We start from the raw sequence: 27,080 nt of genomic DNA, 5'->3' as shown, positions 1-27,080 counted from the left end.
CTCCCCCAAGCTGGGGACCGGCGCCGCGCATGCGCACTGGGGAAGAGAGTCGGGCGAGCCCACGCCCGGGCAGACACCGCCCCTTTCTAGCAACTTCCCCGAAGCGTGACGTCATCAGCGCGCGCCGCGTCCCGACCGGGCTGTTTCCGCCCGGCACAGCGGGAGCGGGCGTCGCGAGGGGCCGCTTGGAGCCGCAGCCGGACAGGCCGAGCCCCGGTCCCTCCTCCGCCATGTCGGAGAGCGCCGAGGGTCCCACGGGGAGTCGCAGCCCCCCGGACCCCCCTGCCCAGGGCTCCGGCTCCGCCGCCGAGCCGCGGATCATCAAAGTCACGGTGAAGACTCCCAAAGAGAAGGAGGAGTTCGCCGTGTCCGAAACCAGCAGCATCCGGCAGGTGAGGGGCGGCGGGGCCGGCCGAGGGGGCGGGAGGGCGGGCAGCGGGGGCCTGGCGGGAGCGGCCAGGCCGGAGTTAGGGCTCGGGGCCGGCTGGATGGCGGCCCGGGAGGAGAGCCCAGGCCGCGGTTCCGCCCCCGGCGCTGCGGGGTGAGGGCCTGTCCTGGTGACAAAGCAGCTTCTGCTTGCCCGGGCTGCTCCGGGCGCTCTGCGGCGAGTACCGGGCCCATCCCGGCCTGGGAGACGACTGCTGCCGTCTGAGGAGACCGGGGTTAACGAAGGACCTTCCTGCTTCATCTTCTCCTCCTCCCCAGCTTCTCTCCTCCCTGTTGCGATGCCGGGAGCCGGCTCGGGAGGTTCACAGAGCTCGTTTTCGAACTGTGAGTTGTCCTGTGGAGCTGACTCAGCCTGCCCGGCCAGCATGACTATAAGAAGACGTGTGTCTCAGCGCTCTATTGCCAGTGCTTATCTTGATCTGAAACAGCGAGTGGGTTATGCAAAGATGTCTTCATTTTAGGGTAGTCATGCTTTTAGGCTGCATTTGTAATATTTGCCACACGAATAGATCACGCCTTCTGCTGTGCTTACATGTGCTAGTTATTGATATGGTACTTATCATGGCTGTACCGTTGGATGACTCTGAATTATTAGGGTTTTCTTTGTATTCTTGTGGAAGTCTGTGTCCCATGTTGCCTTTGGCTCAACAGAAGAAGCGACACCTACTGAATCATCAACACTTATTTCCTGCAACTCTTCTGTGTTTCTTGGAGGTTTTCCGTGCAAATATTGATTAGGACATCATTTGCTTAGATTAGAAAACCACATATCATAGAGGAGGTGTAATCAAAGTGTAATATAGAGGCTCTGCAAACCCAGAGTCTCCTGCTTGTGAAGGATGTAGGCCTTGTTATGCTAAAGTACTCCTGAAAGTGAAGTTAGTTTTTTTCAAAGCTTCATTTTCTACAGAATTTCTCTGAAATACTAACTTAAATTTCTCTGAATGAGGCAACTCAGTTCCACTTCACTTGTTTTTTTGGTATGGTGGGTAACTGCAAACCTCACCAAAAAGAGGCTACATGTGTGAGAGTACCACTAGTGTCTAGAAACAGAGCTTGAAATCATTCCTTATGGGTAATCTGAAGGATATTGTGCAGTTATCAGAGAAAGGTACAAAACATTAAGTAAAGGCTTCCAAGTGTAAAATGTAGTGACAACACCTTGACTAGAATATCAAACTCATGCTGTGAAGAGTCAAAGTGCTGATGTTTCTTTTAAGTTTTTACCTGTGGGTCTGTTTTACATTCAGAGTTTCTTATGCCACCGTTTGGCTTATAAACATCCTAAACATAAGTTTCATTGAGGTCTTCTCTGCAGCTGCCAGAGGGGTGAGACTACGCTCTTGTCTTCACTGGTCTTTTTGCAGCTGCAGTATTGTATGCTATCAGCTACTCTCTGCAGGTTTAATCTAGGCATTTCTCCTAAAGGTAAAATAACTGTGTTTGCTTTTTAATATTGTCTACTGTTTCCCCAGCAATCTCAGTCTGAAAGGGGTGCTTTTCACTTTTCTGTTCACCGTAGATTTGTGAGCCGCATCAATGCAGTTTTTGTAAGTCTTTGCAAGTTTAGGGGAGTTGCTTTGTTACATTTTGTGGAAGAGAGATTCGTACATTGGATCTAACATCAGGATGCAGACTGTAGAATACCAAGTTGTGCATTCTGTGACTGTTAAAACTCTGAAACCGAATAACAAGCCTTGCTGTATATTTTTAACTGGTAGGCCAATGAAGACTGAGTATAGCAAATCTGCATGAATAATTTCAGAAGCTTGCAGTTCTTGCAGAGAGTTATTGCCCATCTTGTGATTATTTTAGGATTTCAGAGTAATGTTCATCTGGAAAAGTTACTGAAACTGAGTTTAGCTCCACGCAAGACAGATTTGATTATTTTGTAGTTCTGTTTTTTTCTATTGTTGTTTACCTTCAACCTTTTTATGGAATTTCTCTTCAGTGCAGCAACAGTTGTCAGTATTACTGTATTTAACAGCTTATAGCATTTTTTTTAAACTAACACATGAATATTGTGCCTTCTGTACTACACTAAATTATAGACAAAAAAATCTTGACCTACTGGATTATATCTGTAAATGTATACACTGTGTTGAGACTCTGCTTTTTGTCAAATGGAGATCTCATAAAGTTATATTGTCACAGAATTTTTAAAGATTATCCTGCATACAGTTTAAAATTGCCAACAGCAGAGAAAACCCTAATGAATGAACAGCTGTGGCAAAGATGTCATAGTGAAATATTGTTCGTATTTATTTTAGACTCCAGTCAAATTCTTAATCTTGTGACTATAAACCTTGGCTATATAAGGCGGGCCAATTCCTGGGAGTAAGATTAGGTCAAAAGCTTAGGAAGTGAGGATTACATGGTGACATGGAGAAAAATGCTTACATTTCGACTTCTTGTTGTTAATGGGGTTAATTGTTCCATACCACTGTCAGGCTAAAAACAATATTAGCCGTTATGTCTGTAGTCCACTCATGATTATATTCTGTATAACTTTTAATTTAAAGTTTGCTAAAGTCAAACAATTTAAAGATGCTTAGCTAGAAGGTCAGATGAGAAGGACTTCTTCTGTTGGCAGCACCTCACATCTTAGTGTTTCCTCAGGAAAAATGGATGTGGCCCAAGATCCTCCCAGTTAAGTTGAAGAATAAGACAACTTATGCTCTCTTGTGAAAAAGAAAATATAGGGTAGGTTCTCAAAAAGAATCTCTACTGCAAGAATCTCATTTTACACATAATCCTTTTATGCCTGTTTCCAGTCTCAGGGGCTTGCTAGAGAACAGGCTAGTTCTGTTGCAAGTGCAACACTTTCCACTAGTAGATTGCAAAGGCTTTCATGGAGAATGGAAGTGTTGCTCACCATTTCTTCTAAGTCAAAACATGGAGGAAGGAGTGGAGTGGCATGCTGAAAGATGCCTGGAAAGGATGGAACTGGCCACAACATGAGTCCCAACCACTTTCCACTAGGTTGCACTGCTGCAGTTTTCGTTCATGGGCTACTAGCCTTGTAAGCTCATCAAGGATCTGAATTTGTTTCTTGGTTTGTGAGTTTGGTTTGGTTGCAGAGAATTGAGGAAATAATTTGTTGTCAAACTAGCATGAGTCGTTGGCAAGGGGACAGGAAGATAGTAACTCCATCAAGTCATGAAAGATGGAATATAGAAGTCTAATTTTGGGTGTAATTTCTGGCTATGGTTTATGTGTTGCAAACCATGGGTGGTGTGCCAAAAGTGCTTTCCTGCTTGAAACCACAAGTTCCCATCCCCCTTCCTTTATGGTGTCCGAGAATTGTGCAATGAAACCCTGTTTTCACTGACTCCATTTAATTCACAGTCATAAAATTACCCAGGATGATTCACCAGCAAAGGACACCACAGCTACCGGCAGTTGTATTGTCATGCGTGTTTGGTTCCTTACCTCTTGGGTCAAGAAGACCCATAGCCATCAATTCTATTGTATAAGAGAAAGCTGGAGCTCATCAAAGGTAGGCTCTGTTGAAACTGCTAGACGTGGGTGTAAGAGAGACTAGAGTCCAGCTAATATGCTTAACTGTGTGTGTTAATAGGAATGGCAGTTGAAAGTTTAAGTGATTGTGGGTGTGTTTTGGATCAGCAGTGCTGAACAAGGTAATGTGATTCGAAAATCTTCCTTTGTAGTAGAGCTATTTGAGGGACTGCTCAGAACATAAACTGCTGTTCAGCCCTCTAAATACAAACCTTTGCTTCCATGCCATCCATTACTGTTTTCAAAACAGAGTTTGTTGTGGGAAGAATCAGCAACTTTGCTTTTTTATTGTTATTGAGATGAAGTTGTAGCTTAGTATTTTCAAAGCAGTTGCAGTTTTTAGGGGCCTGTTTTCTGTTACTTCTCAGTGAGAATTGGATGTTAATTTCCTGAGGCATCTTTCAGGCTGTTACTTTAATTTTTAAAGATGTCTTGTTAAGCCAAGGTTGAGAGGATTTGGGAAAGTATTTTTCATGTATTTGTTTTCCTCTTTTTAGTCCTTTTACACAGAACTTTGTCATATGAATGGATAGTAGTGTTACTACAGTTGCTGTTTCTGATGTCATAGAGTGAGTCAGCAAAGGCTTTTGAATCATTATATGGTGGTAACATGCAAACTGTCTTTTGATATGTTAAGATTTTTATTTTGTCTGAAATTACTTTACCAGGCCCTTCCTCGGCCAACTTGTCACATGGTCAGATGTAAAGAGATTAATGTTTACATTATGAATCTGCAAAGTGGCAGTGCAAAACAGTCTGTTTAGTCAGCTGTTCTACTTGAAGTGTATTCAGATATTTGCTTTGTTCAGTGACAAAACATTTAACTAGCTCAGGTACGAGCATGTGTTCAGCACTGGGCATAAATGCTCTGGTGTCCACCCGTACCTTTCAAAAGCCTTCAAAGGCAGTCAGGTTGAGCAGGTGTGATAGAAGTCTTAACTTGCTTTGCAAAACCTTTGTTGTGTTAATGTGGAACAAAAGAGGCTGAGTTGTTTGTTTTGAGCTGAGTATTGGTCAGAATTTTTAAAAAATGTGTGAATGTGAGAATAAATGGGAATTGAAAGTGTAAACAAGAAGTGCTGGTACAATGCTAAAAAAATGTGAATGTTCTCAATGGTAATGTGGGCAAGGTGCATCAACAAGGCTAGTTTGGGTTTGCTGTAGTTCATGTCAGTTCTACAAGTTGCCATGATTTGAGTAGTCTGTGGCCTTAAATTAATTCACTCTGGGTAGGAATGCTTTCTCCTTTTATCCCTAGGGAAACCAGACCTCTGTCCTGATATTAGTATTGTTTGTCTGATTCTCATTGTGTTTCTCTCCACTGATTTGTGTAAAAATTATGTGTAAAACTGATATAACTTTACATTGTTTTTATTGTATTCAGTTACTAGAGGTATACAATTAACTAATTTCTATGAATATGCTAGGTGTTAGGTATGGTGAAACATTCTTTATCTTTACAACTTTAAGTCCTTTTCTGTGCTCAGATGTAACTGAACACCTTTGTAATATCAGACTGCCTTGTATTATTAACTTGGAGTGTTAATAAAAAGGAAAAGTCAGTGCAGTAGGAGAATTGGACAGAAAAGCTTGTAATTTCCAGTGACGCTGTGAACTCCTGCTTTTGGTTTACCTGGGTGACAAGGTATTTTAACTGTAATTTACTGAAAGTGCTATTTAGTTCAGTTGTACAAACTGAAGATTTAAACAGTACCAAATTTTATTTTCTTGCAACTGCCTATATTTGTATTAATTCCCATCATCATAATCTCATTTATTCTATGCTCTTTGCTATCTGTTGCATATGTTTAATTTGAGGCTCTGAGGTGATACACACTAAATTGATATTTATGGTTCTGTTTAGGGAAAAGAAAATGGAAAGGGTTGGCTTCACTGTTTATGCTGCATTTCACTACTGTAGTGCTATAGCACCTTATCTCCCAAATTATTTGTTGCCAATAAGAGTGGTGGGAGACCTATAAAAACTAAACAGATACAGTATGTGGGAGTAAGAATGCAATTACCAGACATTTCTTTTGTCCTTTTGCTGTCTGAATTTAAAGAACTTCTGGATTTTCCTTTTATTGTGGAGGAATGGTCTTCCAGTTAACAAGACAATGGTCATTGTCTTTCATTAATAGTGAAAGACTAAGAATACTGAAGATGGGTGGTAAAGAGTCTTCTCCCCTCCTTGACGTTATTTTGCAGTGCAACTGTAGTGACTTGTGCTGAACTCTGACCTAAGGCTAATAATCTTCCAGTATTGGTAGAGATCAGGTGATGTTGAAATCTGACTTATTAAACTTTTTTTTTCCTCCCTCCCCCAGAAGCAACATGTTACATGCTGACAATTAAAAAAAGAAAAACTGACTTGTATTGAAAATGTTTTTGGGATTCTGTTTTACATAGGTATAGATGATTCTCTTCCCCGTGCCTAAGCAAAAAAATAAATTTTGCAGACCTAATCTGTTACTGATACTATCTTTGCATGTTAATACTAATCAGCAGACTCATTTGCACACTCTCTTGCATGATGACTTAGGTTTTATGTGGTAGTCTTCTGGGAATAAAGTGTCAAACTTGCTTGGTTCTGGTTATACCTTGCCATTTCAGAAGTCCCAAGGTTGTGCTGAATGCAAGTGAAGCTGATAAAAGAGACCTGACTCTTTTTTTGGCATCTCAGGTTTTTTATATAAATGCCCCTCAGCCAAAATTGGCGAATTATTCTTGACAGTTTTATTATGGTGGCTGGAAAGAGATCTGTTGTGCATGTGGATCTTGCACTTAATGTTGCTGTGGAGGTTGTTTTGGGAGTTCTGGTGCATTGGTTGTTGCATTCATGTCTTACTGTAGCATTTTTGCAGGTCACTTAAATAGTGTTACAGGCATGTAGGGAGAAGGAAGTGTATAGCCTTTGATGCCTATATACTAGTAATACTAGATACTGTTTGGTTATGTTCCATAAATGGTGTTTTGTTTCCTTGACTTCATAGGTAAATAGCAGCTTCCAGAAATGTGTGACAGGGCTTGGTTTAAGATGAAGTGATTTGAAGAAAGCCGTCAGACTATTAGAGGGTGTCCAGAGGCAGGTGACCAAGGTGGTGAAAGGTCTCAAGGGCAAGACTTACAAGGAGCAGCTGAGGTCACTTGACTTGTTCAGCTTGGAGAACCAAATGCTCATCACAGTCTACAGCTTCCTCAAGGGGGACAGCACAGGGGGAGCTGCTGATCTCCTCTCTCTGTTGACACAAGGAAATGAATGAAGCTGCATCAGGAGGTGTTCAGATTGGACATTAGGGAAAGGTTCTTCACTGATAGAGTGGTCAGGCACTGGAACAGGCTCCTCGGGGAAATGGTCATGGCACTAAGCCTGTCAGAGTTCAAGGAGCACCCGCGCAATGGTCTTTATCATATGACTTAATTTTAGGTAGTCCTGTGAGGAGCAGGGACTTGGGCTCAATGATCCTGATGAGTCTCTTCCAATTTGAGCTTTTCTGTGATCCTGTGAATATTGTTGCACTACAGCCTCCTGATGAGAATTAAGTTGTGGATCTCGCTGTCACAGCATATTATGGAAAATACAATAATAAATGGGTTTGGATAAATGACATTACTCTTTGATTTGGCACAGTATGGTATTTCTTTATTCTTATGCATTAGCTTTGTACCAAATTGTATTTTTGCTGTTTTTCTATTACTTTGGAATGTGTGTTAAGAATAATTAACCAGAAGAATGCAAAATAGGAAGCAACTGCCTGAATGGATGCCCTACAGAAAAGAGTCTAAAGTTTATAGCTGTTAAACAGATATTTTCCAGCACTGTTACACAGATATTTTCCCACATGGATTTCTCACTTTTTCTTATAAATAGGAATATAGCTTGCAGGATGTGAGGTTTATCCTTTTGTTTCACTAAGTATAGATAAGAACTGGTATGGAATATTTTGGGCAGTTTTGAGCACCACACTTACAAAACAATGTAATTGGATTTGAAAATCCAAAGAGTGGTGGGAATGATGATTAGAAAACATAACCCTCGAGGAAAGATTAGCCTTACTGCAACCCTTTATTCTAAAGAGAACAACAATCTTTGTGTTGTCCATTGTGGTCAGGGCAACAAAGATATAGGATAGTGGAACACTGGAATAGGTTTATTTGGAAAAAAAGTCACAGAGGACCTTGAAGAACAGACTTGGTAACGGTGTCAGGAATAACTCAGGTAAGTAACCTGCTTTGGGAATGAACGAACTGAGTGACTTTCTGGAATACTTACAAGTCTGAATATTGCTAGTACAAAGGGGAATTTCAAAGTTGTTTCCCCAAGAACTGGAACTAACTGTGTGAGCAGACTTTTAACTAATGAAATCCAGCTTCCTACCCAAACATGGAGACTTTTAACCTCTGTTATCTCTGACTCTCCTCCCCCCCATCCACTATAAATTTTTTCAACTGGAGACTCACCTTCAAAACATGATACAATGGGATTCTACTATTTTAGTCCCGTCTATTATAAAATGTAATTAGTAATAACTAATTGCAAGATTCATATTTTATTTTCCTATATAGAGTGAGAATTCCATAGGATGTTTGGGATGTTTTTTTAAAGTGGCATGGCCAACTGAATTTTAAAATGTTAAATAGACTGAAGTTCTGAAGGACTTCCTAACTGCCTGCGATCATTTTAAAAATACTTAGCCTACTGACTAGTCACGTTGAATAAATTTGTCTGGCTTCTGGCTTTCTGATAATTGTCATTCCTTAGTGTTTTTCTTGGATATGTTGTTTGTGTTTTGTTTTGTTGTTTAAGTTTTGCGATTTTGTTTGTTTGTTATGGGGTTTTTTTTGTTTTGTTTTTTGTAATTTCAGTGACAGCACTTTTGTAGAGAATAATAGAACTCAGTCAAAGCATAACCTGGTTATTATTGTCTAGGAAGGCAAGAAGGTAGCCTTCCATGTTCAGTTGTTTTAATGAGGGTATGATTTCCTGGTCAGCAGAAGAATGTGGCTATTCCCCATGCCCTGGGCTACAAGTGCATTTCACGTAGCTATGTTATGAGTTGAATGAGAAAGCAGAGCCACTTTTGCCTGTGTGGAAAGGATGCTGGTTTTGACACATGCAAAGCAGCAAAAATATGTCTGAGAAGATACTTCTCTCTTCAATAAATGTGTCTACACTTTTGCTGGAACTGTACTTGTGACAGTGCATGCTCAGTGTTTCAGCAATGGATGGCTTCAGTGATGTGTGTATGTATTAGTGTGTACGCACTAATGTGTAGTTATATGTGTATTTTACAATGTATAAGTAAGTGTGTGTAAGTAAGTAGTATATATACTAGTACATATTTATTGTCATGGAAGCATGCTTGATTGAAGCCACTGTGGGCTTTAAGTGGAATAAGATTTTTATTATTGCTAGTTATATAACTAGCGATCTAGATGTGAAACTCTTCTGATTTCTATTGTATGAAAAAGAAATAACCATTTCCCATCTTCCTATGGACAAAAAATGTTAAGAAAATTTAATAAAGTATTTCTAGATTGTAAAGTAGAATGTGCAGTGCAAGTAGGCTAATACATTATAGGAACAAAAGAACTTGCCCTTAAATAATTTTTTAAAATATAGTTCAGTGTTCACTTACATAAATGTATATTAACTTTTTTGTTTAGTTCAAGGAAGAGATCTCTAAGCGTTTCAAGTCTCACACTGATCAACTTGTGTTGATATTTGCTGGAAAAATTTTAAAAGATCAAGATACTTTGTCTCAGCATGGAATTCACGATGGACTCACTGTTCACCTGGTTATCAAAACACAAAACAGGTAACCTTACTGATGGGTGATATCTTCTATTTACCTCTCAGAATTAAAAATACTGTGAATTCTTCATGTGACAGCTTTCTGTTGGGCAAACGTAGATTTGACTAAATCACTTTAATCAGCTCCTTAGTTACAGTGCTCTTTTTGTTGATTTGTCTTGTATTTTAATTTGGTTAATGTTTCTGAATGTAAGTGTCTTGCTTTGTTGTTATTTAACTTTTTGGTTTTAGTTGCTGAGTGCTGGCTGTGTTTTTGCTCCATAGTTCTTAGTTATCAAATCTCAATATATGTTATGCAGTTTTCTTTTCATGTGTGAAAACTTTTAGTGAATCCTTACTTACTGTCTTGGTAAAACAAGGAAAGAAAATTATGAGAACTGCTTTAGTGTGACTAATTTATCTGGCTTAACAGAGAGACTTGGACTTTTAAGATTGATTTTTTTTTTTTGGTGATGCGGCTTTAATGTCATGGTGAAGAAGTTTCATCAGTTGAGCTACGTCATGTGCCTGTTACTTTCTGTGAAATGCTCAGAAGGAAAAGTCTGAACTAAAAAATCCTTTTGATGAGTAGGGTAATGTTATCCCTCAATTTAATCTAGCTTGCTTGGTCAATAACATGCTTGTTCTAGACTGAAGGTGTTCTTTCTTCTCTTTTACCTCAATCTTTCCTGCTTGTGGTCAGGATCTCCTTCTGTGGGAAAATGTCCTATGATAAATGAAAGAGCATAGAACTTAGAAACAGGAAATATACTTTCCCTTTCCAAGCCTCACAAAGTCACAGAGGCCTATTAGTAGCATTAGCATTAAATTTAGGCACTTGTTGACATTAGTAGCATTAAATGTAGGCACCTGTTGAAATGGATGTCTTCGATTCCATGCTCATATCCTGGGGGAATGATCTTCTCTGTCATGGAGTCTTGCTTCTACCAAAACACTTTTGCTTGTACTGGCAGAAGTCTCTCTTGTCTGCTCTGTGCCTCCATAGTCTGAAATTTAGGCCCAGTAGCCATCACAATCTTGTATACAGTGTTAGCTAATATTTCAGTTTTGTGCTTTTTGCATCTGAACTAGTATTCTGTTGTTGTCATAACTTCTGCTTTTTTGCTTTGTGGCAGAGAGGCTTCATAAATAATGATAGCAGGGTGCTTTTGACTTGCATAGTCTTCAGAGGGTTCATAGATTGGACCGGTAATAATGACTCATCGTGAAATACCCATGCTAGTCTCGGATACCTTCTTTGTGCTTTGCTTTTGGCCAAAGGAGCACCCATGCATAATGCCACGTTTATGGCTTTTGGAGAATTTTTGATATCCCTGTGTTGGTCCTGTCAGAATTGCAGTCCATGTCTCTTCTCTCTCCTGCTTTTTTAAAATAACTTTACAAGAGCGTATTACTGATATTTTCAGAATGTTTTAATCATGTCTCCAACAAGGAAGTACAAACAAAAAACTACAGACTCTTCGCGTGTACCTACGCTATCTTCAAATAACACTTGCTAGCTTTGCTCAAATAAACTAAAAATATGCTCATAAGACCTGTTAAGGAGAATTGCCAGCACAATGAAAATAACTTTTGAGAAGGTATAACATTGTCCTGAACCACCTCAATATCCTTCTTACTAAAATACCTGGATTTTGTGCTTGACCCAGAAGGAAAGACTTAGAGCCTGCTGATGTGGCCCACCAAGTGCTGATTTTCAGCCATGAGTATCAAGATCGGATTGCTCCCAGACGCTTTATGCTTTGCCATTTACTTTCCTGTTAACGGTTGCTGCTATTGTTGCTGCCATATACCTGAATAAACAAAAGTTCTTTTCTAAAACTAGACCCAATGTCGCGGTTGAGACGGACAAACGACATGGACCAGTTTCTTCCAGGATGAAAGTAGTAGATGCCATTTATTGCTACAAGTGCATTTTTATACAATTCTACCAATTCATGTGTCTCTTCACTATTGGTTACAAGTTAGAGCAGTAGCATCTCATAAGCTAATTTTGCTGTCATCCATGTTACTCTTGCACTCTCTTCTCTCTCACGGTTACAACTAAGTATCTCCGGATACTCCTTTACTCCCATCCTTCTCAAGGGTAAACCTTAATATCCTCAAGTCTGATCTTTATTCCTATACTCTCTGTCAAGGATTCCACAGACCTGCTGGAGTTTCCCACAACCCGAAGATGATCTTTTCCCTTCTAAACAATATCAGATGTGTAACATTTAAACAGGAATCCTCATACATCCCAACCAATCCTTGATGAAAAAAGATCATTTTATTACTATGTGCTACATTTTCCAGAATGATGTAGGCTTCCAGTATAATCTTCTGACCTGGCCTATGCAGTGTCAGACTAGCAATGAGTGATTATCAATGGGCAGTGAAGATGCCTTGAATTTCTGAATACAAAGTTCAAAGTCAACACCTATAATTTTTCACAAGCAACAGGAGGAAACGTAATGGCAAAGTGGATATAAAGACTTGAGACTGACAAACTGGGCACTCAAACTGTTTTCTTGAGGTTATATACCCCCAGTTTCCATAGAAGCACCATGAACTGAAGGTTTTTAGTTTATTCTACTTTTCTGTCTTGCTTTGAGAACCTTTCTTGTCTACTACGTGAAGAGGTACAGTTGCTTCTCAGTTGAAAAAACAAATAGAGTTTTATGCTGCTTGTTTTCCTTTTGCTTACAGAGCAAAGATTTATGTGTTTTTTTCCTAGACCAAAGGAAACCAAATATCTCTAGCAGAAGATTTACAGTCAGTATATGGTCTATAATATTTCTTATTGAAGTTACAGCTGCTTAGCTAATGGTAGTCATCTCATGTTCAAAGTGTGCAGTTGCTATTAATGTTACAGAATATTAATGCTTGTTCTTCTCAGGAGCTGAGAGTTTAACCTGATGCCTTGTCTCAGGGCAGCTTATGTCAAAACCAAGTATTCAGGTATTCCTTTTCCTGGATTGTTAGTGTCGATCTGGAAGGTTTCCTCTAGAACTGGTTTTTATTCAGCAGAATCTTTGTGTGTTTTGATAGACCTGAAAGTGAACAAAAGAGGAATACAAATTAAAATACACAAAACTAAATTAATAGGAATAATATGGACTTAAGTTTTAGAAGAACTGTTAGATCTTGTGGACTCAAATGTATTTCTTCTCCTTCACATCCAGAACATCAGTAGGATCTTGAATGAGGCAGTTTGGTCCCATGGTACCATATACCATCATGACTTGGCATACCATGTTTTTTTTCCCTATTTACAAGAATGCTGGTCAAATCAGCAGAGTACATGAGTAGATGCGCTACTTACAAGCAATGTTGATTATTTGGTGGAAGAATTTTTAAAGTACGTGAAGTGCTTAATTTTTCCTTTGGTTTCTGTCTGTGGCTTTGGTAGATTATGTTTTGCCTGGAGTCAGAGAACTCTTAAGAACCTCAGGGAAGCCTCTAGATAAGAGGTGTCTCTTGGGCTTGTTTTTGTTGTTGTTGTTGTTGATTTTGTTTGTTTGGGGTTGATTGGTTTGCTTGTTGTTTTTTGTTTGTTTTTTTTTTCCAGTCTCTGCATTAGTGGAACAAGCAGAGAATTTTACTATAGCTGAAAGGTACTCTGAAATGAACTAATGTATGGAACTTGAACCTCCAAAATCCCCCTTAGGGACCCCCCAGAACCCTCCAAAACCCCCTTTAAACCCCAGTTCCCCCTTGGGGACCCAGACCCCCCAAAACCCGGTTAGGGACCCCAAAACCCCCTTAGAACTCGCAGATCCCCCTTTGGGACCCCAGACCCCCCCAAACCTCCTTAGAACCCCCTTAGGGACCCCAAAAGCCTCTTGGGACCCCAGACCCACCAAAACCCCCTTAGGACCCCCCCAGACCCCCCCAGATGCTGTTGTCATGGTTTAACTCAAGCTAGCAATATAACCATGATAGCTGCTTGTTCACTCCCCTCCCAAACCACCCCTGAACAGGGAAGAGAATCTAAAGGGAAGGGAGAAACTTGGATTGAGATAAACACAGTTTAATAAAATAACAACACTAACATACTACTACTAATAATATAAAATGGAAATAGAATATAAAATATACTCAATGCAATTCCTCATGAAGTTCGTCTGCACTGAGCAGCCAGTCCCAGGAAGCAGCACCTGGTCCCAACAGCCAATCTCAGAGAGAAAAGAAAGAAAAAGGCAGTATGCCCCAGAGGCCTCTGCAAAATGGCAGGATGGCAAAAGGCCAAACTAAAGAAACTCTCAAACAGAACTCCACCAAAACAGAGCAGGAACCAGAATGTGTCTCTATCCCACTAGTCAGAAAATCCTGACTCTCCCTACATAGGTAGCATGATGCTAATGGCATGGAATATTCTTATTGATCAGTCTGGATGTCAATCAAGGTCTGACCCATCCATGCCCACCTTGCCAGCTCCCTCACATCTGTGGGCAGAGAGCTCAGAACATCCTTGTCTCTCAAACCAGAGCAATTAAAAACATTAAATCTGTTCTGGGGTGTTATTCCTTGTTCTCAAACAAAGTCCATAGGTGACCATGCTAGCTATGAAAAAGGAAGATTTCTAACTGCATGAATAAAATCAACTCACTTTCAGTCAAGCCAGCACAACTTTTGAATCCACAAATCTTTCTGTGAGATCTGAGTTCATAGTTTCTACAAGTTTTTTTATGCTGTATTCTGCAAATATAAGCATTTATGATATTGATTGTTTGACGAGCCTGGAGAACTGATTTGGGCTTCAAACTAGTGTCTTTTCTTTTGAATAGAGACCAGGTTAGCTTTACACAAGCTCAGTTCTTTGATCTCAATAATGCTGGTTTTAACTTTGTGTAACTGTGTTTTTACCCTGTTCTTGAAATCTTAAAGGTTATTGAGATTCTGATATCTGTAAGACATTAACTGAATTTCACATTCAGTAAAGCATCCTATTAAAGATGTGGCATTAAATAAATCTGTCGTTAAATCTTGCTAGGCTTCATTTATTTAAGCCCTGGGCTTGAAGTAGTATTGGAGTACAGTAGAACAAGGCAAGGATCCTTAAAGCAAGGTAAGGACAGAGGAAACAGTTCACTGGTGGTCATCACGGAGTAGTGCAAGAAGGTGGTAATAGTTGCAGTGGTGTTCATCCTTTTCCTTAATGTTTCAAACTACTGTTCTGAAAAACTGAAGATAATACAGATGTCTGAGAAACATTTTGTTGTAGTTGGCTTTGTTTATTTGTTTTTCTTGTTACAGGAAGTCATCAAGAGATAATAAGCGAGATTTTTGAGAAATAAACAAAATGCAAATTAAGATTCTCAAGTATGACACTATTTTTGTCTTTAATGGCATTATTTAAACTAACTTTTTAAACTTGTTTCTCTAGATCACAAGACCATGCTGCTCAACAAACGAGCACCACTGGGAGTACTGCTACCACATCAACATCAAGCAGTAGTACCTCAACATCAGCTTCAACAAATAGTAACCCTTTTGGCTTGGGTAAGGATATTTGTTAGGTAGCATGGTGGGTGTCTTCCCTTGGATTCAGGTAATTGTCCCTGAAGCTTTATTCTAATGTAGACAGAACTTAATAAAAAACAAGGCACACACACACAAAAAACCCAAACAAACAAAAACCCAACAAACAAAAAAAGCCTACAACCGCACCACCCAGATATCTGTGGTGTTGCTTGTAGAAGACGAGTAGTTTATCAGTTGTTTCCTTAACTTTATATGCAGAACTTCAGACTTGTACTGTTCCACCTTCAGTAGTAAGGTGCCACTGATAGTATATTCTGGCACTATGGGTGATGAAACTCCTTCCAGTGTCCTTGTGCTCTTAAAAGTGCATCTGAATTGCTGTGAGGAAAGTATTGATGAAGTTGGATCTGTAACATGAAGCCAAGATCTGGAATAGAAGTAATAAAATTGCTGCTAATCTTACAATTCAGTATTTCTGAGATTCCAAATCTGATAGCATTATCTATTTTCTCTTTTATGAATAAATAGGTTGCAGTCTATTGACTTAAAAATGCTATCTATTTCCATAATCACAGTGGAGTTACTGCTTCATTGTTCTTCATCTCATTTGCTTTCCTGGGGTGGGGGAGAGGTAGAATTGGAAAGCTAACCATAGTAAGCAATTGCTTTTTTAGGTGTAAACAATTCTTCAGACTGACTAGCACCTTCTGAAAATTTTTGTTTGGGCTCAGCAGAGGAAGCGAGTTTGAGGCATTATTAGTTCTTGATGCCTTAGTAATAAGAGCATCTCCAATATTAATTATAATAGGGAATACGAGTCACATTGAGAGATCTCTCTTGACTATAGTCAAACCGAGAGGAGATCGATAAATGCTTTGGAAAGTGTTGGGGGTGGGCAGAACTTAAGGTCCCAAAACTCAGACATTCCTCATATCTTAGCTGTGGAAAATGAGAGAAAAGCTATTAGAATTGTGTCAAGTTATATTTCAGATGAAGTTTGTTGGATTTTTCAGTTACATGTCTTGTTATTTAAAGAAGCAAACTCTTAGTGGATAACTCCTTAACAACCTTGCAAAGGTGGAGTTTTCATTATTTTGAAGCATGGGATATGTTCAATTACTTTGCATTTAGAAAGAACTTGGATGTTTTTAGAAGTATACTAGAAGCTGAAAGTTCAATTATATTTTTTCATCCCCTTAAAGGTGGCCTTGGAGGTTTGGCGGGTCTGAGTAGCCTGGGCTTAAATACATCAAACTTTTCAGAACTGCAAAGTCAGATGCAACGGCAACTTATGTCCAACCCAGAAATGATGGTTCAGATAATGGAAAATCCATTTGTTCAGAGCATGCTTTCAAATCCTGACCTGATGAGGCAGTTGATTATGGCTAATCCTCAAATGCAGCAACTGATACAAAGAAATCCAGAAATCAGCCACATGCTGAATAATCCAGATATTATGAGACAGGTAATGTAGAAAGAACTCTGTAAGTTCGTGACCTTCAATTATACTGTAACTGTGAACAACAGAGCAGGAATTTGACATGCTTAGTTGAGCGTTTAAACATCTTTGAAGTATTTAGGCTTGTTAGAAAATCCGTAAAAGATTGCTTGTAGGCAACTGATGATTGTATTTCTAGTTGTTAATGTCCAATTCAGAAAATCTGCAGTACAGTTTTAAAAGACATTGAAGACTATGTAATCACATATTCTGAAGTTAGAGCTGGATATCCCTGTGTTTACCTGAAAACTTCTGTTGTTTAGCCAACAATGAGTTTACAGAAAGTGATAATAATCAAAAATACTACACATCTTAATTTTATTTAGCTGTAGGTATTTCTGAGTATTTTTAAAATTAGATGGTATGTCACATATGCTGTGTGGCAGAAGGTATAAAAAAATATAGATATTTATTTTAGAGTTCGTATTGTAGACTGTCTGTTGTAATGATGTTAAAAATGATAGGAGTATATTGTGTTGAAAAGATGAAGAAAGAATAGTTTGTTTGAGGTTTTTCTTCCGTTTAGGCAGTGCTTCCTGACCCAGCCAGCATATTGACAGTTGTGGTAGAATGCTGGCTAAATATCTAATCTAGTTGACTCCCACTAAGCTGACATCTTTAATTGACTTTAGTAATAATTTGAAACTGGGTTAGACAGGGGGAACTGAAATATTACCAAATGCTGATGTTTTCACTTTAGAATGGATTTCTTATTAATGTTGCGTTTCCCTAGACACTAGAACTTGCTAGAAACCCTGCAATGATGCAGGAAATGATGCGAAACCAAGACCGAGCCTTGAGCAACCTTGAAAGTATACCAGGTGGATACAATGCCTTGCGCCGTATGTATACAGATATTCAGGAGCCAATGTTGAATGCAGCACAGGAACAGGTGAGAAAAGATTGTAAATACCAGTGAAAGTAAATTTTTTTTTTTTAAAAAAACCATGTAAGTAATGTACGTTTCCAAATGTGTACTTGACAAAACATGTATTGTAGCTTTAAGTCACTATGTGGCCTCTTATTCTTGAGAGGAAAGATAGTTAAAAATTGTGTGCTCTTCTAAGCTTAAAGAAATACAGATATGGCTTTGTGTGTTTGAGAAGCTGACAATTTTCCGTTTCACTTAAATTTGAATTCTTTTAATTCTTTGCCTTAAAAAATTTTCCTGGATCTCAGAATTTTAAGGTTGTGGTTAGTAACTTGGGACCTAACATGGGAAGAAAAGGCTTTGAACTTGAAAACAAGTATGATCTTATATGATCTTACTGCGGTCAAAATACCAGTGTAGTAGCAACACTGCTTTTGAAAAGAAATGCGATTTAATTTTTTTGGAGGTGCTAGTATTTCTCAGTGTTGGCGTATTTGCAGAATATTTACAATAAATTACTGTAGGATGGTGAGTATAACTGATCAAGAGCCATGAACATTTATCTTCATGTGTAATTTTGGAAGGGTAACTTGATGTTTATAGGAGACTTAAAAATTATTTGCTTTAGTACATGAGATGTTTTTCCTTCCTCTGTAGTTTGGAGGTAACCCATTTGCTTCTTTAGTAAGCAATGCATCAACAGGAGGGGACAGTCAGCCATCTCGAACAGAAAATAGAGATCCTCTACCAAATCCCTGGGCTCCTCAGTCCAGCTCGCAGACTTCCACAACAAACACCAGCACCACTGGTGAGAGCGGTAACAGTAGTAGTGCTGGAAATAGCACCTCTGACAGTACGGGGCAAAGCTCAACTGCACCAAATTTGGGACCTGGACTAGGAGGTGTGTCTATTGTTGCAATTGTATATATTTACACATACTTAGCAGTTTGCTGAAATGATTCTTTTGTTAGAACGAGTTTTTGATTCCACGTTTTTATTGCTATAATATTAACTTACTTAGAACATTTGACTAGTATCAAAGTCCTCCGTAGAAAAACAAACTTGAAAAAGTAAACTATGAATGATAACAGTACTTGTGTTCTGCCTTAAAGTAACAAAGCTAGGGAATCTTCAAATGAATCTTTCCTGTTTGGAGGCAAATGTGAAGACAGCTATTATGTAGATACTTCGTGGGACTGCTTGTTTGGATACAGCCTCAGTCTTAACTTTTAAGGTAGATGCATCTATGTAAGCAGAACCACACTGAGTTGTATTTAAAGTGCTAAAACTCTTAGAAATGAAGTGGTTACACCTTGGGTTTAGGTAGTCTAATTTGTCTCATGATAGTAAGGATGTTTATTGAAGTGTCCTTTTACTTTTTTTAAGCTGGTATGTTCAATACGCCAGGAATGCAGAGCTTATTACAGCAGATAACAGAGAACCCACAACTCATGCAGAACATGTTGTCTGCACCCTATATGAGAAGCATGATGCAGTCATTAAGCCAGAATCCTGATCTTGCAGTGCAGGTAAATGCATTTGATGTAGTAATGAATGCAATGAAACAAAGAAACCAAAGTTCAATCTATGGTACAGTTAAATTTGCACTTGTGCCAAAATCTCAGGTTGTCTGTAGTGAATGGCCCAGTTTTTAATGTTAACACCTAACTCACTGAAATTATTGCCTACTTAAATTTAACGATTTGTTGTAGTGAGCTGCTTCAGTTTTTATTTGAACATCATGCCAGGAATGCTTCTAAAATAACTTTTAAGTTTGTGTGTGTTTTCTACAGCCCTAAGCTTGTGACTCAGCATAAGAATGAGTTAGACAGAAAATGTTTTGGTTTTAAATTAAGGTAGATCTTCCAGTAAATATATACCCCTGGTAGCCTGAGAGAAGTGAAGGGAGATGAGCTGGTGCCAAATCTAGGCATCATTCTGGTTTTAACTTCTTTTGTGACTCACTGTAAAAGTGCAGACGCTATTCTATGAATGGTATCATAGAAGTGCTCTCAAATTTTACTTCAAGTAGTAATATCCAAAGTCAAATACTGAACTGAGATTAAAATGATGTTATCTTTCCTTTATTAAATATTCACTTTGAAAATATCCCTGACTTCAAGTGATACTCCTGGGGAAACTATCACTTAGATCTGTAGTGGATGCTGAGCAGAAAAAGACTTTATTGCAACATAAGCGAGATGGTATCTGGCAATTCATTTACTTAAAAGACAAAAAGCCCCAACCAAACAAAACCAAACCAACAACAACAGTCCCTGCCCACCCCCCTTTAAAATTTAAAAATAACCCCTGCAATGTGTTCAGGCTGGTGGTTCATAAAAAGTTTTGGCAAAAAGGCTAGATTGTTATTATTCTGTGAGTCTATTTTCAGAGACTGTGTAAGAAGTTGTCTTAAAAGCCCCTGTGTTTTTTTACTGCATGATCTTTGAAGTTATATATTTTTGTCTAATAGATGATGTTGAATAATCCTTTATTTGCTGGAAATCCTCAACTTCAGGAACAAATGAGACAACAACTTCCTACTTTCCTTCAGCAAGTAAGATTAAATATTAGCTATTGATAAAAGTCTGCAAGTCAGTGAACTGTATTTTCAATAAACTGATGCTTTCTTTGATTTGGCTAAAAGCTAGATTCTGTAATGTGTTTTCATTAGCTTTAGACAACAAGTTAGGTTGTCCCTTACTAGTGAATTCTTTCTTTGTGTCTCTATGCCTTTCAAAAGGTAAACCTGACCTTTAGTGGATATTTTTAAATGTTGCTAGCACAACTGCCTAGATTTGCTCTTGTTTCTTTGTTTAGAAGAAATTGTTGCCTTGCTGTGTACCAGTCAGAGATCACCTGTTTGTGATATGGTTTGTTTTGCAAATAAAAAGCTTAGTACTTTTCCCACTGCCAGAATAAAATTTCACTATGCTTTTCTCGTACCTCTTCAAATGTGCCTTAAGTATTTGGGTAAGCAGTTCTTAACAGCATCCCCTGAAAGACCCAAGTCATTAACTAATTCAGAAGAAGTGACTTCTGAAGTTTTTTTGCCTGTAAAGATTGCTCTACCACCATCTTACTCCCCCTAACAACACTGTGCTTGCAGCCCAGGTATCTGCTTGATTCTAGCTGCTGCAGTGTGTAGAGTAGTACTGGCTTCCCTATACAGGAGCAAGCAAGACTTTTTTAAAAGTTTTTTTTAATTATTTTTTTTACAAATTGAAAACTTAATCTATTGCCTGAGTTCCATAATTAGGAAGTCTTTGCAAATCAGACTAAAATATGTGTTGCCAAGATCTGATTGCACACAGGCAGTTTTAAGCGAAATAATTAACACATACATGAATTACAGTAGCAAGTTCTCTATTCAGAAGAAACTGTTTAAATTGATTCAAGCACATGAATGGCTGTAGTGTTTCATAATCACACTTCTTTGTGATGACTCAGGAATATCTGAAGAGTATGTGTGTTTTGAAATCTGTGAATAAATGGTAATTAATGAAGGCACATTAGGAATAATTTGTTTCCTTTGGGTGTCTCTGTCAGTTTCACCTTGGGGTTTATCTGCACTGCTAGTTCTCCATTGTATTCACTATGTTAGGTCAGGTGATCAGCAGCATGAGCAGGTGAAGTGGAGGAATATCCGGGTATTCTCAGAATGTTGACAATGTTGTAGCTCACACTTCCTTGCTTATCTACTGGCATGTGTATTAGGGGCTTGAGTGGCCGAAACTGTTTCATGTTCTTCTACGTACTGGAAAGCATCTTTTGCAATAAAGGGCAGTTGCCCAGCAGAGCTAGGAAAACTCATCTTTGAGCGACTGCATCTGCAGCTTTTATACAAGTCTTACCAAGGGTTGCTGCTACTTAACAGCTGGAATTCTATGAATTAATAGAGACAAGATCCAGGTCACTTAAGTGCTCTGAGAATTGTTGGGCTGCCATTTCTGTAAAACAAGTCCAAATATCAGCCAGTAAGTTGTGATTTAAATGTTTTCTTACAGTAATTGCAGTAGCTTTCTTTGGAGAACCCAAAATGTTTTCCTCTTTAAAATTTGGATGAATTTTACCAGCTATATATTTAGTTATTCTCTGGCTTTTAGGTATCAGAAAGGTGAAAATCCAAGAGATAAATGGAGAGAATTAATAACTTGCCATACTTAAGTCTAGTTATGCACCCATATTCAAGACCAGAGTTCTTCATTTCGTATTCTGCAATTCTGCTCTGTGTGTTTCTGTGTGAATCAAAAACGTTTTTGCAGAAGGAATATGGTCTAGTTGCCCAGTGAAGTCTGCTAAGATACAGTAAACCTGTCTGGCTACCAAGACTGTGTTGTGACTGAAACACATGATTTTTACTTAGCTGTGACATCTCTCTAAGCAGAGGTGAGCATAGGCCATTAGTTTTGGTTTTGGATCTGTGATTTCAGAAATGAAAAGGATTTACCTTTTCAATTATCTGTGGATGTGTAAGCCAGTTTTTAACTGAAGTCACAGTAGAATGAGAGCCTTTGAATCCTGTAAGTTTGCTTGCTAGTATGTTTTGCAGTGTATTTGCATTTCTCTGCAGTGTGAGGGCACTACAGACATGAAGACATGCACAAATAGTCATGCTCAAATTGATGTGATCTAAATTTAGTTACAAAAAAGAAATATTGTATAACTTTTTCTTAGGTATCTATTGGCCAAGTTTCATTGTGTTCAGTGTTGTTGCTTACCAGTACTATGATATGGGAGATTAATTCTAGAATGATGTTGGACTAATACGGTCCCATGCTTTGAAAGATGAAAGAATCTACTAGAAGAAATAATGAAAAATATTTTTTCTGTGTACTTCTTATTTGAAAGGCTTTGTCCACACCTAGAGAGTTCATTGATCACATTCTATAAAAGTTTTCACCAAAAAAAACCCCAAACCCAAAAACAAACAAACAAGCAAACAAAAACCTCAACAACAACAACAAAAACACCCAACAAAAACCTGAAGGATTTAACGTAAATATGCAAAGATAAACTTGAAAAACAAGTTCTGAAATTGTCGGACTCTATTAAACGTCTAGTGGTAAATATTAACTTTGCACATCTTCGTATGATTAAGAGTTTCTCTCCTTTTCATAGATGCAGAATCCTGACACATTATCAGCTATGTCAAACCCTAGAGCAATGCAGGCTTTGCTGCAGATTCAGCAGGGCTTGCAAACACTAGCAACAGAAGCACCGGGGCTTATACCAGGGTAAGAATTGGTCTTACAAATTTAGACATTAACTTTTCTCTTGTGTTATGTTGTCATTCTTTTTACACATAGAGGCTTACACAGGTTTTATTGAAGACTCTTCCTCCTGCCTTTTTTAGTTTAAGTAAATTCATTTTAGAATCTGTTCCATTTTTGCCTGCCATGTACTTTTAAACAGGGATGACTCTGGTCTTTGTCTTAGTACTTTAGTTAAATTTTCATCTACTTTATGACAGGATTTTCACTCGGTAATTAAATAAATGAGGAGAGGCAAGCTAATATTTATTGTTTAAATGGTGTATTTCTTTTTCTGTCATTTATGCAGATTCAATCCTGGTTTAGGTGGATTGGGAAGCACTGGAGCTCCAACAGGGTCCACTGTACCTAGTTCTGTCCCCAGTGAAAATACAAGTCCAGCATCAGGAACTGCTGAACCTGTTCATCAGCAGTTTGTCCAGCAGATGTTGCAGGCACTTGCTGGTGCAAATGCTCAGGTAAAGTACATCACTATATTCTACAGTTCTTTAATTCTTTATTTTTATATGGTAAACCACTAGAAAGGGAGCTGATAGTTGAAGGGAGCGCTCCTGGATATTCCTCATTAAAGTAGAGCAGAGGAGGCTTAAAAGTGCTGTTGCAGCTGTGCAAGTGTATGCTGGAAAAAATAAAATTTGTGAAGAAGCATCCTCTGCGCAGTTGATTTTTATGTGCTTATCTTCATACCCTTGAATTTCTGAAATGCTTGGAAAGATTGAGGCAGAATGAGGTGATACGGTTCACTGACAAGTGAAGCATGGGCTCAGGCAAGAGAAAGGCTTAAGCACATTCAACACTGTTACTGCTGTGCTTTTGTCTCTATTGCTGTTACTCTCCAGCTGTGACTAAGCCTCTGTCCCACACTTCGGCATAGCCACACTCTACTTACTTAGACTCTTTGATGTGTGGCTTCACTGACATTCTGCAGGTCCAGACTGCAGTGCCTGTTGTTACCACACTAAGTGGGATTAAGGGTTTCTAGAGAGTTCCAGAAGTTGAGCGAAGGTCACAGCTTTGCCAGTAGTTGTAGGGTGGTGAGCAGGACCAGCTTTAACGGAGACGTGCTGTTAAGTCTCAAGAGTGCTGTGTGAAACAGCACCCTGCCACTGTGGTATGTGCCCAGTGTAATAGCAGACTGCTGGTGGTGGGGCAGTCCTGCTGCTTCCTCCTTTGCTGCCACAGGGTGAGTTAGTTCACTCGCTGATCTGACAGACTTTTTTCCTGTTGTTATCTAGCCGTGAGAAAATGTCACTGTAGGAAAACATATTCTCACACCTTTTCCGTTCTTATGCTGTCAAGTCTTACACTACTGAGTTAACATTCTGTTTATTTTTGCCTGGGGGAAGCAGGTGGGTGGCAGTTCTTAAATTCCAGGTCATGTCTTTACATTGTCTTGATTTGGAAACATATGAAAATTTTAAATACTGGTAGTAATTTCTTGATATATGAAACTGTTGAACTAGAACAAAGGAAAAATTAGCAGTAGCTGCACAGGTTTTGTGTTGATATCTAGATCAACTCATTGGTTTCAAAGAGTGACTTCTTGGTATTACTCTAGCATATTATTTTCCTAGAATTGTTCTGATTCAAAAATGCCTCTGAACTGAAGATCATACCATTGAAATAATGCAGAATTTTCCATGAGTTTGTGTGAGCAGGATCGTCCCATAAAGCACAGCTGTCAGTTTACAGTGGGCTGAAGCTTTCAAACCGTTAGAATTTAGGTAATTTTAGGCAACGAATATTTGGAGCATTAAGAAAGAGGTGATTTTCATGTCAAGGAAAAGGAGCCTGTGACATTCACTATTGCTGGTAGTGACATCATCATAATCCTTACTGTTCCACATTACTAGGTTGAAGTCTATTTCATTAAAAAAAAATACCCATACTCATATTTGTAAGAAACTGTTCATGGGACATAAATTTACCCAATTTAATTTTAATCTTTTTTTCTTAATCAAACAAGCAGCTTTCCCTGTAGTTCAATAATGTCATGTGGATGTATGTACTCTTAAAATTTGAAGCTGCTCTGACTTGTTAAAAAAATAATTCAATTGTGAATTGAATTTATATCATAGCGTAGTTTTCGGATCTTGAAAAACATATCGTCAGAAATCAGTAAAGACAGAGTGGAGCAGAACCTACTATGTTTAAATCTTGTACTTTGCTAAATGTGTATTGTGCTTTTATAGCTTGAGATCTTATTCTTAGCAGTTACAAAATCCAGAAGTTCGATTTCAGCAACAACTGGAGCAGCTGAGTGCAATGGGCTTTCTGAACCGTGAAGCAAACTTACAAGCGCTAATAGCAACAGGAGGAGACATCAATGCAGCCATTGAAAGGCTGCTTGGCTCTCAGCCTTCATAGCAGTGTTTCTTTAACTTGAAAAAATGTAATTTATTTTTGATAACAGCTCTTAAATCTTTAAAATATTTGCTTTATTTCATTCTGACAATGGGGATTGTCTTGTTATAACAAAACTGATGCATTTTAAGGTGGAGTGCAGTAGTTTTCTTCAATGCATTTTCACTCAGTTGCATGCATCACACTTCTTTTGTTCTGCATTATTTGTGATTTTTTTTTTTTTTAAACTATCAGCTTTCACAGTTGGGTGAACAGGTTTTGTTAGACCTACAACTGTCCAATTTATTTACTACTTAAACATTAGCTTTCAGTAGTAATTTATGTAGAATTCAAATAAAAAATGAAACAGATTAATTGAAGCTACGATTTTTGGGTACCAATACTGCTTACTGTGATTTTGGCATGTTGTTTTGTTTTTTGCTAGCAAAATGCTATAAGATTTATACCACCTGAGTAATTAACATTTTTTGCTTTAATTTGTATAAAATATATACAATGGATACAGCTAATTTCTAGAGATTTACACATTGCAATAGAATGAGATTATAAGTAATGCAAAAAAGCTGAGAAAAAAATTAACATGTTCTTGGTGTAGAATCTTCCAGCATCTTTGGTAACCATCTCAGCAAAAATGCTTAAGCAAGTTCAGTTAAAATATACTAGAATTACTGTTATGGTTATCTCTTTACATCAAACTGTACAGAAACTTGCATTGTTACATTGTCTCAATAGTCACAAAGATTGTCAATTACCTTTATCATTGTGCAAACTAAAGGGGATCTGCCTTGTGCTCTGGAACTGCTTCTAAGGCTTTTTGTCTTGTTCCATTGCAATTCTAACATGAATTCTCATTTGTAATTGGAAATATTACTTTCATGGTCTTGTGATATTCTAATTACTTTTGACCACATGTAAAAAAATACTGTATATCTTCTGAGTTTTTATTGGTAGTTACTTCTCTTGTGCACTGGTAATAAATGAATTAAAAAATCTTCAAGCATCTTGTCTCTGTGTTTGCAGTTGATCATTACCTAGAATTCCAGATGACTGACCAGCTTAAGAGTTTGCATTTGCATGTGTGCTCAGGGAATATTCATCAGCTCTGGGCTAAGATTAGTAAACAACTCTTGGAGTGTGAGAGTTGAATAAATGATGTTGAATACTACTAGCTTAGATATGGTGGGGGTAGCAGAACAAAAGATGCTACTGTGCGCACATTACTGAATGGCATCTGCTTTTTACTGGTCTTCCACGTCAGTGTGGTTGTGAACATGCTCACTGAATTTCTGTATGCATTTTGAACATTTGGTTTGAACAGTCTTTTGAATGTACAAGCATAAATCTGGTTTGCTCTGAAATTATTGCTTGCAAATGCTTTAAAATTACTAGTTCTAACTAAAAGTTTTTCATCAGTTTGAAGAAAAATTATAATGTGATATAAACAAGGAAGTTGAGCACACTTCAGCATACAGTGAAGTTTTAAAAGCTTTTGGCAAAGCCATGTATGCAGTTTTGTTGTCAGTAACTGCATTGTATTCTTATCACAGAAGTTTCTCTCACTGTCCAGTAGTCTTGTCTTGTACTTTGCCAGGAAGATCAAATACTGCTGGTGCATGGTACTGGGAAAACTTAAGAGAACATGTCTTGGTCGGCAGCCTCTGCCTGTGGTTCGAAGTCTCCTAGATGCAGCAGTGTTAAATAAACAAAATAAATTAGGATAGAATATATTGGTATGGTAAATTTAATATAAATATTTAAAAATATGTATAGTTTGGGTACAGAATTATTATTTTATTTCCTAGGCAGTGATCAGACTCATCATCATAC

General features: G+C 38.3%; 1 protein-coding gene across 3 annotated transcripts; it reads left to right on the top strand.

The window, feature by feature from the left end:
* The first annotated feature begins 95 nt into the window (after positions 1 to 95).
* On the top strand, positions 96 to 26,253 carry UBQLN1 (ubiquilin 1). 3 transcript variants are annotated; one of them, XM_080361940.1, is made up of 11 exons: positions 96 to 392; positions 9,634 to 9,785; positions 15,150 to 15,265; positions 16,450 to 16,712; positions 17,479 to 17,637; positions 18,274 to 18,517; positions 19,003 to 19,145; positions 20,090 to 20,173; positions 22,738 to 22,853; positions 23,179 to 23,347; positions 25,104 to 26,253. In XM_080361940.1, the coding sequence occupies exons 1-11, from the start codon at positions 231 to 233 to the stop codon at positions 25,254 to 25,256; spliced, it is 1,761 nt and encodes a 586-aa protein (XP_080218066.1). In that variant the 5' UTR covers positions 96 to 230; the 3' UTR covers positions 25,257 to 26,253. The 3 variants fall into 3 exon arrangements, with proteins under 3 accessions (XP_080218066.1, XP_080218065.1, XP_080218067.1); XM_080361939.1 differs by having other exon boundaries at positions 106 to 392; positions 25,101 to 26,253; XM_080361941.1 differs by lacking the exon at positions 96 to 392 and adding an exon at positions 3,800 to 3,946 and having other exon boundaries at positions 25,101 to 26,253.
* Positions 26,254 to 27,080: the final 827 nt, after the last annotated feature.

This window comes from Nesoenas mayeri, assembly GCF_963082525.1.
Source record: "Nesoenas mayeri genome assembly, chromosome: Z".
NCBI lineage: Eukaryota > Metazoa > Chordata > Aves > Columbiformes > Columbidae > Nesoenas > Nesoenas mayeri.
The sequence above is the reverse complement of the archived record's forward strand: the minus strand, read 5'-3'. Positions and strand labels throughout refer to the sequence as shown.